The 12,818-nt window shown below is 47.4% G+C and overlaps 1 protein-coding gene across 1 annotated transcript in view; it reads right to left on the reverse strand.

Moving 5' to 3' along the window:
- Positions 1-1,561: 1,561 nt before the first annotated feature.
- LOC115133819 (protein O-mannosyl-transferase TMTC1-like) overlaps positions 1,562-12,818 on the reverse strand; it is a 75,267-nt gene continuing 64,010 nt past the window's right edge. The window contains exons 8-9 of the mRNA XM_065021129.1: positions 1,695-1,816; positions 1,562-1,571 (exon numbers count right to left, since the gene is read on the reverse strand). Coding sequence (XP_064877201.1) covers positions 1,562-1,571; positions 1,695-1,816 — 132 coding nt within the window. The remainder of the gene's footprint in view (positions 1,572-1,694; positions 1,817-12,818) is intronic.

Genomic DNA, 12,818 nt, shown 5'->3' on the forward strand with positions numbered 1-12,818 from the left:
GGAAAGAGGGAGGAGAGAGAGTAAAGGAGAGAGGGAGGAGAGAGAGTAAAGGAGAGAGGGAGGAGAGAGAGTAAAGGAGAGAGGGAGGAGAGAAAGTAAAGGAGAGAGTAAAGGAGAGAGGGAGGAGAGAAAGGGAGAGAGTAAAGGAGAGAGGGAGGAGAGAGAAAGTAAAGGAGAGAGGGAGGAGAGAGAGTAAAGGAGAGAGGGAGGAGAGAGAGTAAAGGAGAGAGGGAGGAGAGAAAGTAAAGGAGAGAGGGAGGAAAGAAAGTAAAGGAGAGAGGGAGGAGAGAGAGTAAAGGAAAGAGGGAGGAGAGAGTAAAGGAAGAGGAGAGAGGGAGGAGAGAGGAGGAAAGTAAAGGAGAGAGGGAGGAGGAGAGAGGGAGGACAAAAAAGGAGAGAGGGAGGAGAGAGAGAAAGTAAAGGGAGGAGAGAGAGGGAGAGGAGGAGAGAGAGTAAAGTAAAGAAGGAGAGAGTAAAGGAGAGGGAGGAGAGGAGAGAGGAGGAAAGAGAGTAAGGAGAGAGGGAGGAGAGAAGTAAAGGAGGAGAGAGGGAGGAGAGAAAGGAGTAAAGGAGAGTAAAGGAGGGAGGAGAGAAAGTAAGGAGAGAGGGAGGAGAGAGAGTAAAGAGAGGAGGAGTAAAGGAGAGAGAAAGGAAAGAGGGAGGAGAGAAAGTAAAGGGAGAGAGGGAGGAAGAAAGTAAAGGAGAGAGGGAGGAGAGAGAGTAAAGGAGAGAGGGAGGAGAGAGAGTAAAGGAGAGAGGGAGGAGAGTAAAGGAGAGAGGGAGGAGGAGGAGAGTAAAGGAGAGGGAGAGAGGAGTAGGAGAGGGAAGGAAAGAGGGAAGAGAGAAAGTAAAGGAGAGAGGAGGGAGGAGAGAGAGTAAAGGAGAGAGGGAGGAGAGAGAGTAAAGGAGAGAGAGTAAAGGAGAGAGGGAGGAGAGAGAGTAAAGGAAAGAGGGAGGAGAGAAAGTAAAGGAGACAGGGAGGAGAGAGAGTAAAGGAGAGAGGGAGGAGAGAGAGTAAAGGAAAGAGGGAGGAGAGAAAGTAAAGGAGAGAGGGAGGAGAGAGAGAGAGCACTTCATAGGAATCCACTACAAGGACGTACCAGAGAGGCCCTTGATTGAAGTGTGAAGCACAGCAGAAAATAACCATGTGTGTGTGTGCGCGTGCGTGCATGTGTGTGTGTGCGTGCATGTGTGACGCGCTCTCCATATGTTCAATCACTCACTCGTACACACTCTTGTAAACTCCCACACAGATAAACACACTAGGGCTGTCCCCAACAAAAAAATATATTGGTCGACCAAGAGTCGTCTGTTCTTGGTTGAATTTTTTTTTAAAGTGTATTGTTGAATAAATCAACTACAGTAGAGGTAGGATAAAAATGAAGACACACAAATTACTAAAAAAAGAAGGAGCCAGAGATCAATATAGCCTAAACAGAAGGGGAAAAAACCTGGTCCTCCTGCTGCTCACTGTTTCTGGCCTTCGCAAACAATCGACCAGTTGACTAAATGGAGTCAGCCCTAAAGCACACACAAATGCAGTAAGGGCAACCAAGCTAGTCTACACACTACTGCACACCGGAGAATTACACCAGCTATCTAATTAAAAACCATCCTAACCCAGAGAGGTTTAGAGGTGGGGAAACACACACATTACCTACAATAACACCCACACACACACACACACAACCCACCTGGGCATGTAGAGGACCCTCTCTGCCACCACGAAGCCCACCCTGAAGAAGAGGTTACTGGCAGGGATGAAGGGAAAGACCAGGAACAACACCCCCAGCAACACCTCCCTATTCTCCAACCTCTACAGAAGGGGGGGTAGGGGGCGAGAGGGAGAGAAAGTGTAAGAGGTTAGCACATCCATAGGAAAAACAGAGCCTAAAATTCCCACATTTAATTGTTTCGCCTGTGGCCTTCATGTTGTATGCAGTAGCACGCATACTGTCCAGTGTTTGAATACATGATGTGCATGTAAGCAGGCCCACTTCAAACAGCAGTGGAAATAGATCAATGGCATATTCGTTATACATGCCACACTTAGTTACTGAGCATATCTGACTGATGCTCGGAAATATCGAAGCCCGACGCCGATTGAGTAGATCATTAAAAACAGTTCATTCATTTGAAATCTACGCTGCGTCGAACCGATTCATTTTTAATAAGAGTGAAAAGCCCCCTCTGTATTTTTCCATTCTGAACATAGCCGGCGTAGTTGTTAGAACAAACAGAAGCTAATTGGTCTGATGACTGTGCCCTCAGTAATGGCGTTGATTCCCTCGTTAAATTACAGTTACAAAGCCGCGGTGTCTTAATTAAGCCGCTGGTCCAATCCACGCCCCATTCTCTTGTCAACCACCTAATCACACTGCGGGACGTACAGCATGCGGACATAGATAGGATCACACACTAGTCGACTACAGACACACACGCATGGAAGCACACAGACTGGGGGCTAGATATTATGCCATAGATAGGATCACACACTAGTCGACTACAGACACACACGCTTGGAAGCACACAGACTGGGGGCTAGATATTATGCCATAGATAGGATCACACACTAGTCGACTACAGACACACACGCATGGAAGCACACAGACTGGGGGCTAGATATTATGCCATAGATAGGATCACACACTAGTCGACTACAGACACACACGCATGGAAGCACACAGACTGGGGGCTAGATATTATGCCATAGATAGGATCACACACTAGTCGACTACAGACACACACGCTTGGAAACACACAGACTGGGGGCTAGATATTATGCCATAGATAGGATCACACACTAGTCGACTACAGACACACACGCATGGAAGCACACAGACTGGGGTCTAGATATTATGCCATAGATAGGATCACACACTAGTCGACTACAGACACACACGCATGGAAGCACACAGACTGGGGGCTAGATATTATGCCATAGATAGGATCACACAGTAGTCGACTACAGACACACACGCATGGAAGCACACAGACTGGGGGCTAGATATTATGCCATAGATAGGATCACACACTAGTCGACTACAGACACACACGCATGGAAGCACACAGACTGGGGCCTAGATATTATGCCATAGATTGTAGTCGACTAGTGTGTGATCCTGACACACACGCATGGAAGCACACAGACTGGGGGCTAGATATTATGCCATAGATAGGATCACACACTAGTCGACTACAGACACACACGCATGGAAGCACACAGACTGGGGGCTAGATATTATGCCATAGATAGGATCACACACTAGTCGACTACAGACACACACGCATGGAAGCACACAGACTGGGGTCTAGATATTATGCCATAGATAGGATCACACACTAGTCGACTACAGACACACACGCATGGAAGCACACAGACTGGGGGCTAGATATTATGCCATAGATAGGATCACACAGTAGTCGACTACAGACACACACGCATGGAAGCACACAGACTGGGGGCTAGATATTATGCCATAGATAGGATCACACACTAGTCGACTACAGACACACACGCATGGAAGCACACAGACTGGGGCCTAGATATTATGCCATAGATTGTAGTCGACTAGTGTGTGATCCTGACACACACGCATGGAAGCACACAGACTGGGGGCTAGATATTATGCCACAGATAGGATCACACACTAGTCGACTACAGACACACACGCATGGAAGCACACAGACTGGGGCCTAGATATTATGCCATAGATTGTAGTCGACTAGTGTGTGATCCTGACACACACGCATGGAAGCACACAGACTGGGGGCTAGATATTATGCCATAGATAGGATCACACAGTAATTAACACATGCACACACACTCTCCCCCATTCAACCGTGCTGCTCTAAGCAGTGTGATCCCATACACTAGGCAGTGGAGTGGACCAGTGAATGGATGCGGGAGGTTGTTTCTCTCCATGTGTCATTGGTTCCCTGTATGTCATTCCAACACAGCCCCGTCAGGGGACTCTCTCTCTCTTGCACACACAAAATCTCTCCCGCACTCTCACTCCTCCTCCTCCTCCTCTTCTTCTTCCTATTCTCCCTGTACAACTGAACTCTGCTGTAGACGAGAGCAATGTCTCAACTGCTTCTCCGTTACCATGGAGACGGCAGCAGGCGCCTGTACAACGTCTGTCACAATACAGCTGCTTTAACCTTGCACACCTTTCTCCCTCCATCCTCCTCCTCCTCCTCTCTATCATCTGTTCATCTCCTCTCTCTTTCTTTCGCCCTGTCAATCTCTCCATATCTTTACCACTCATCTCCTCAGTCCTCTACTCTTAACTCTTTCCTTTCCATTCTAAATGTCCTCTAGTTTCCCCCGTCAGTCTACTCCTCTCTCTTTTCACTCTACTCTTCTCTTCTCCTCCTCTCCTCTTTTCTTCCCTTTCCACCATCCCTCCTTTCCTCTCTCCTCATCTCCCAACCCCTGGTGTAGAGGAATATTCTGTGCTTACAGCCCAGTGCTCCAGATGACTATACTGGGTGGTCAGCAGCAAGGCATCCCTCCCAGATCAGACCCCTCTAGTTCTGGACTCACAACCGTTAGTCCATCCCAGTAGAACCCTTCAGAGCTGGCTGACTGACATATGTCCCAGTCCACACACACACACACACACACTCACCAGCCCTGCCAGGCCAACATATGGCTAGGCAGTACACACACACACACACAGACACACACACACACATGCACGTGAGTACATGTGCACGCACACACGATGCAATCGCCATCACACTACTCTATCCCATCTGGACAAGAGGAATACCTAAGTAAGAATGCCGTTGATGGACTACAGCTCAGCATTTAACACCATAGTACACTCTCCTGTACTCCGTTCACCCACGACTGCGGGGCCATGCACGCCTCCAACTCAATCATCAAGTTTGCAGACGACACTACAGTGGTAGGCTTGATTAGCAACAACGACGAGACGGCCTCCAGGGAGGAGGTGAGGGCCCTCAGGTTACTTTCCTGACACCACACTCTATCACTCAATGTCAGCAAAACAAAAGAGATGATCGTGGACTTCAGGAAACAGCAGAGGGAGCGTCTGTACAACGCATCACCGGGGGCAAACTACCTGCCCTCCTACACCACCCAATGTCACCGGAAGGCCAAAAAGATCATCAAGGACAACAATCACCCGAGCCACTCTGTTCACCCCGCTTCCATCCTGAAGGCGAGGTCGGTACAGGTGCATCAAAGCTGGGACAGAGAGATCCTCTCAGGCTTTCCCTGCCCTCTCACGTACTTGTTTCCACTCAGGCTTTCCCTGCCCTCTCTTGTACTTGTTCCTCTCAGGCTTTCCCTGCCCTCTCACGTACTTGTTCCACTCAGGCTTTCCATGCCCTCTCACGTACTTGTTCCTCTCAGGCTTTCCCTGCCCTCTCACGTACTTGTTCCACTCAGGCTTTCCCTGCCCTCTCATGTACTTGTTCCTCTCAGGCTTTCCCTGCCCTCTCACGTACTTGTTCCACTCAGGCTTTCCCTGCCCTCTCACATACTTGTTCCTCTCAGGCTTTCCCTGCCCTCTCACGTACTTGTTCCTCTCAGGCTTTCCCTGCCCTCTCACGTACTTGTTCCTCTCAGGCTTTCCCTGCCCTCTCACGTACTTGTTCCTCGCAGGCTTTCCCTGCCCTCTCACGTACTTGTTCCACTCAGGCTTTCCCTGCCCTCTCACGTACTTGTTCCTCTCAGGCTTTCCCTGCCCTCTCTTGTACTTGTTCCTCTCAGGCTTTCCCTGCCCTCTCACGTACTTGTTCCTCTCAGGCTTTCCCTGCCCTCTCACGTACTTGTTCCACTCAGGCTTTCCCTGCCCTCTCTTGTACTTGTTCCTCTCAGGCTTTCCCTGCCCTCTCATGTACTTGTTCCTCTCAGGCTTTCCCTGCCCTCTCACGTACTTGTTCCACTCAGGCTTTCCCTGCCCTCTCACGTACTTGTTCCACTCAGGCTTTCCCTGCCCTCTCTTGTACTTGTTCCTCTCAGGCTTTCCCTGCCCTCTCATGTACTTGTTCCTCTCAGGCTTTCCCTGCCCTCTCACGTACTTGTTCCACTCAGGCTTTCCCTGCCCTCTCACGTACTTGTTCCTCTCAGGCTTTCCCTGCCCTCTCACGTACTTGTTCCTCTCAGGCTTTCCCTGCCCTCTCACGTACTTGTTCCTCTCATGCTTTCCCTGCCCTCTCACGTACTTGTTCCTCTCAGGCTTTCCCTGCCCTCTCACATACTTGTTCCTCTCAGGCTTTCCCTGCCCTCTCACATACTTGTTCCACTCAGGCTTTCCCTGCCCTCTCACGTACTTGTTCCTCTCAGGCTTTCCCTGCACTCTCACTTACTTGTTCCACTCAGGCTTTCCCTGCCCTCTCACGTACTTGTTCCTCTCAGGCTTTCCCTGCCCTCTCACGTACTTGTTCCACTCAGGCTTTCCCTGCCCTCTCTTGTACTTGTTCCTCTCAGGCTTTCCCTGCCCTCTCACATACTTGTTCCTCTCAGGCTTTCCCTGCCCTCTCACGTACTTGTTCCACTCAGGCTTTCCCTGCCCTCTCTTGTACTTGTTCCTCTCAGGCTTTCCCTGCCCTCTCACGTACTTGTTCCTCTCAGGCTTTCCCTGCCCTCTCACGTACTTGTTCCACTCAGGCTTTCCCTGCCCTCTCACGTACTTGTTCCACTCAGGCTTTTCCTGCCCTCTCACGTACTTGTTCCACTCAGGCTTTCCCTGCCCTCTCTTGTACTTGTTCCTCTCAGACAGCTGTTGGTTCCATGAGTTTGCTATACTGTATGCCTTTGCTGATGATGTACTGACCCCCCACACCCCCCGTGTCAATGGTCAGGGATAGAAATCAGGAAGTGACCGAACCTGGAAGTGGTCATTCTAATTCTATGACATTGACCATGTTGCAGACAAACTACTGTATATTGCAGTCACATCAGGCAATGGTGACATGGGCTGCGTTCATCCAGGCGTTGTGTGATCTAGAAGGAAACTGCAATGTAGCCAGGCCTGAAACGCACCCACAGCCTGGGCTTTAAATGCTTCAATGACTTCTTGAGGTCAAGGTTAAGGGCAGGAACCAGGAACTGACAAACACCAACAGGGGACAGGAGTGATGCACCAATTACTTCCTGGGGTCAAGGGTCACCTGTGCATTCTGCTTGAGGTGGTTGTGGATGATGATACAGACAGATTTCTCTAGGGGAGGTCATAGAGGTTACAGAGGCAAGTCACACTGATGGCACTGTGTGACTATGTCACATCTCCCAAGGGCCATGTCGGGAGTGTGACGGATGCCGCATGCATTCTAGAGGTCGACGATTATGATTTTTCAACGCTGATACCGATACCGATTATTGGAGGACCAAAAAAGGCCGATACCGATTAAATCGGACAATTACGACAATACTGAATGAACATTTTTATTTTAAATTGATATAATACATCAATCAAATCAATTTAGCCTCAAGTAAATAATGAAACATGTTCAATTTGGTTTAAATAACGCAAAAACAAAGTGTTGGAGAAGAAAGTAAAAGTGCTATATGTGCCATGTAAAAAAGCTAACGTTTAAGTTCCTTGCTCAGAACATAAGAACATATGAAAGCTGGTGGTTCCTTTTATTAGAGTCTTCAATATTCCCAGGTAAGAAGTTTTAGGTTGAGGTTATTATAGGAATTGTAGGACTATTTCTCTCTATACCATTTGTATTTCATATACCTTTGACTATTGGATGTTCTTATAGGCACTTTAGTATTGCCAGTGTAACAGTATAGCTTCTGTCCCTCTCCTCGCCCCTACCTGGGCTTGAACCAGGAACACATTGACAACAGCCACCCTCGAAGCATCGTTACCAATCGCTCCACAAAAGCCGCGGCCCTTGCAGAGCAAGGGGAACAACTACTCCAAGTCTCAGAGTGAGTGACGTTTGAAACGCTATTAGCGCGCACCCCACTAACTAGCTAGCCATTTCACATCGGTTACACCAGCCTAATCTCGCGAGTTGATAGGCTTAAAGTCATAAACAGAGCAATGCTTAAAGCATTGCGAAGAGCTGCTGGCAAACACATGAAAGTGCTGTTTGAATGAATACTTACGAGCCTGCTGCTGCCTACCACCGCTCAGTCAGACCCTTCTCCCCTACACCCGGTGCCGACAGAGATGGCCGCTTCGCATTCCTAGGAAACTATGCAGTATTTTGTTTTTTTACGTGTTATTTCTTACATTGGTACCCCAGGTAATCTTAGGTTTCATTACATACAGCTGGGAGGAACGACTGAATATAAGAGCAACATCAACTCACCATCATTACGACCAGGAATATGACTTTCCCGAAGCGGCTCCTATGTTTTGCCCACCACAATGGATCGGATCCCAGCCGGCGAACCTAAACAACTTCACCGTAATAGGGGCAAACAAAGTCTTCTGGTCAGGCTCCGGAGACGGGCACATCGCGCACCACTCCCTAGCATACCACTCGCCAATGTCCAGTCTCTTGACAACATGATAGATGAAATCCGAGCAAGGGTAGCATTCCAGACAGACATCAGAGACTAACGTTCTTTGCTTCACGGAAACATTGCTCACTCGAGAGACGCTATCGGAGTCGGTGCAGCCAGCTGGTTTCTTCACGCATCGCGCAGACAAAAAGCTTTCGGAAAAGCTGACCACGACTCGATTTTGTTGCTTCCAGCCTACAGACAGAAACTAAAAAAAGAAGCTCCCGCGCTCAGGTCTGTTCAACACTGGTCCGACCAATCTGATTCCATGCTTCAAGACTGCTTCGATCACGTGGATTGGGATATGTTCCGCATTGCTTCCAACAACAACATTGATGAATGCGCTGATTTGGTGAGCGAGTTCATTAGAAAGTGCATCCGCGATGTCGTACCCACAGCAACTATTAAAACATTCCCAAACCAGAAACCGTGGATTGATGGCAGCATTCACGCAAAACTGAAAGCGTGAACCACTGCCTTTAACCAGAGCAAGGTGACCGGAAACATGACCGAATACAAACAGTGTAGCTACTCCCTCCGCAAGGCAATCAAACAAGAAAAGCGTCAGTATAGAGACAAAGTAGAGTTGCAATTCAACGGCTCAGACACAAGAGGTATGTGGCAGGGTCTACAGTCAATCACGGGTTACAAAAAGAAAACCAGCCCTGTCGCGGACCAGGATGTCTTGCTCCCAGACAGACTAAATAACTTCTTTGCTCACTTTGAGGACAATACAGTGCCACTGACACGGCCCGCTACCAAAACCTGCGGACTCTTCTTCACTGCAGCCGAGTAAAACATTTAAACGTGTTAACCATCGCAAGGCTGCAGGCCCAGACGGCATCCCCAGCCGCGTCCTCAGAGCATGCACAGACCAGCTGGCTGGTGTGTTTACGGACATATTCAATCAATCCCTATCCCAGTCTGTTGTTCCCACATGCTTCAAGAGGGCCACCATTGTTCCTGTTCCCAAGAAAGCTAAGGTAACTGAGCTAAACGACTACCACCCCGTAGCATTCACCTCTGTCATCATGAAGTGCTTTGAGAGACTAGTCAAGGACCATATCACCTCCATCCTACCTGACACCCTAGACCCACTCCAATTTGATTACCGCCCCAATAGGTCCAGAGACGACGCAATCGCAACCACACTGCACACTGCCCTAACCCATCTGGACAAGAGGAATACCTATGTGAGAATGCTGTTCAACGACTACAGCTCAGCATTTAACACCAGGTCTCGACCCCGCCCTGTGCACCTGGGTACTGGACTTCCTGAGGGGCCGCCAACAACATCTCCACCCCGCTGATCCTCAACACTGGGGCCCCACAAGTGTGCGTTCTGAGACCTCTCCTATACTCCCTGTTCACCCACGACTGCGTGGCCATGCACGCCTCGAACTCAATCATCAAGTTTGCGGACGACACTACAGTGGTAGGCTTGATTACCAACAACGACGAGACGGCCTACAGGGAGGAGGTGAGGGCCCTCGGAGTGTGGTGTCAGGAAGATAACCTCACACTCAATGTCAACAACACAAAGGAGATGATCGTGGACTTCAGGAAACAGCAGAGGGAGCACCCCCCTATCCACATCGACGGGACAGTAGTGGAGAGGGTAGTAAGTTAAGTTCCTCGGCGTACACATCAAGGACAAACTGAATCGGTCCACCCACACAGACAGCATTGTGAAGAAGGCGCAGCAGTGCCTCTTCAACCTCAGGAGGCTGAAGAAATTCGGCTTGTCAACAAAAGCACTCACAATCTTCTACAGATGCACAATCGAGAGCATCCTGTCGGGCTATATCACCGCCTGGTACGGCAACTGCTCCGCCCACAACCGTAAGGCTCTCCATAGGGTAGTAAGGTCTGCACAACGCATCACCGGGGGCAAACTACACCACCCGATGTCACAGGAATGCCATAAAGATCATCAAGGACAACACCCACCCGAGCCACTGCCTGTTCACCCCGCTATCATCCAGAAGGCGAGGTCAGTACAGCTGCATCAAAGCAGGGACCGAGAGACTGAAAAACAGCTTCTATCTCAAGGCCATCAGACTGTTAAACAGCCACCACTAACATTGAGTGGCTGCTGCCAACATACTGACTCAACTCCAGCCACTTTAATAATGGAAATGGATGGAAATTGATTTTAAAAATGTATCACTAGCAACTTTAAACAATGCCACTTAATATAATGTTTACATACCCCACATTACTCATCTCATATGTATATGTATATACTGTACTCTATCATCTACTGCATCTTGCCATCTTTATGTAATACATGTATCACTAGCCACTTTAAACTATGCCACTTTTGTGTTTACATACCCTACATTACTCATCTCATATGTATATACTGTACTCAATACCATCTACTGCATCTTGCCAATGCCGTTCTGTACCATCACTCATTCATATATGTACATATTCTTTATCCTTTTACACGTGTGTGTGTATAAGGTAGTAGTTGTAGAATTGTTAGGTTAGATTACTCGTTGGTTATTACTGCATTGTCGGAACTAGAAGCACAAGCATTTCGCTACATTCGCATTAACATCTGGTAACCATGTGTATGTGACAAATACAATTTGATTTCTATCAAATCATAGACTTAATTATAACATAATAACACACAGAAATACAAGCCTTAGGTCATTAATATGGTCAAATCCGGAAACTATCATTTAGAAAATAAAACGTTTATTCTTTCAGTGAAATACGGAACCGGTACGTATTTTATCTAACGGGTGGCATCAATAAGTCTAAATATTCCTGTTACATTGCACAACCTTCAATCTTAAGTCATAATCACGTAAAATTCTGGCAAATTAGTTAGCAACGAGCCAGGTGGCCCAAACTGCTGCATATAACCTGACTCTGCGTGCAATGAACGCAAGAGAAGTGACACAATTTCCCTAGTTTAATATTGCCTGCTAACATGAATTTATTTTAACTAAATATGCAGGTTTAAAAATATATACTTCTGTGTATTGATTTTAAGAAAGTCATTGATGTTTATGGTTAGGTACATTCGTGCAACGATTATGCTTTTTTCGCAAATGCGCTTTTGTTAAATCATCCCCCGTTTGGCGAAGTGGGCTGTCTTTGTTCGGAAGAAATAGTCTTCACACAGTTCTCAACAAGCCAGGCGGCCCAAACTGCTGCATATACCCTGACTCTGTTGCACAGAACGCAAGAGAAGTGACACAATTTCCCTTGTTAAAAGTAATTCATGTTAGCAGGCAATATTAACTAAATATGCAGGTTTAAAAACATATACTTGTGTATTGATTTTAAGAAAGGCGTTGATGTTTATGGTTAGGTACACATTGGTGCAATTCGCTTTTTTCGCGAATGCGCTTGTTAAATCACCTGTTTGGCGAAGTAGGCTGTGATTCAATGATAAATTAACAGTTACCGCATCGATTATATGCAATGCAGGACAAGCTAGATAAACTAGTAATATCATCAACCATGTGTAGTTAACTAGTGATTATGTTAAGATTGATTGTTTTTTAATAAGATACGTGTATTGCTAGCTAGCACCTTACCTTGGCTCCTTTCTGCACTCGCATAACAGGTAGTCAAGCCTGCCACGCAGTCTCCTCGTGGAGTGCAATGTAATCGGCCATGATCGGTGTCCAAAAATGCAGATCACCGATTGTTATGAAAACTTGAAATCGGCCCTAATTAAATCGGCCCTAATTAAATCGGCCCTAATTAAATCGGCCCTAATTAAATCGGCCCTAATTAAATTGGCCATTCCGATTAATCGGTTGACCTCTAATGCAAACCTCAGCAAAAGAGAGAGAGAGAAAAACAGAAGATTGAAATAGGGATAGGGAAAGATAAAGAAATCTCTCTCTCTCTGTCTGTCTGTCTGTCTGTCTGTCTGTCTGTCTGTCTGTCTGTCTGTCTGTCTGTCTGTCTGTCTCAAGCACTGATAACTTGTCTTAACAACCAATAACACTAACCAGCCTAATGAGTTTACCCCTGTCTGATTAGTGCACAGCAGAATACCACTGCTGTATTGTAGAGTATGAGTCAGCTTCTCCTACAGTAATCCTGTACCCACCCAGCAGGGGCTGGCCAATTAAATGTTCTCATTTCCTCACTCTTCCCTGCTAATGGAAAAGTTTTCATGCTTCCTCTTCTTCCACTTCCTCTCTTTTACTCTCCCTCTCATTCGTACTGCGCCTCTCCATTTAGCTTTCCTCACTTGCATTTGTCTTTCCTCATCTTGCTCTGGCATGCACATACGCACACACACCTGACTCCTTTTCAATACACTTTCTGTTCCCATCACTCA

Source organism: Oncorhynchus nerka, linkage group LG8 (assembly GCF_034236695.1).
Source record: "Oncorhynchus nerka isolate Pitt River linkage group LG8, Oner_Uvic_2.0, whole genome shotgun sequence".
NCBI classification, from domain to species: domain Eukaryota; kingdom Metazoa; phylum Chordata; class Actinopteri; order Salmoniformes; family Salmonidae; genus Oncorhynchus; species Oncorhynchus nerka.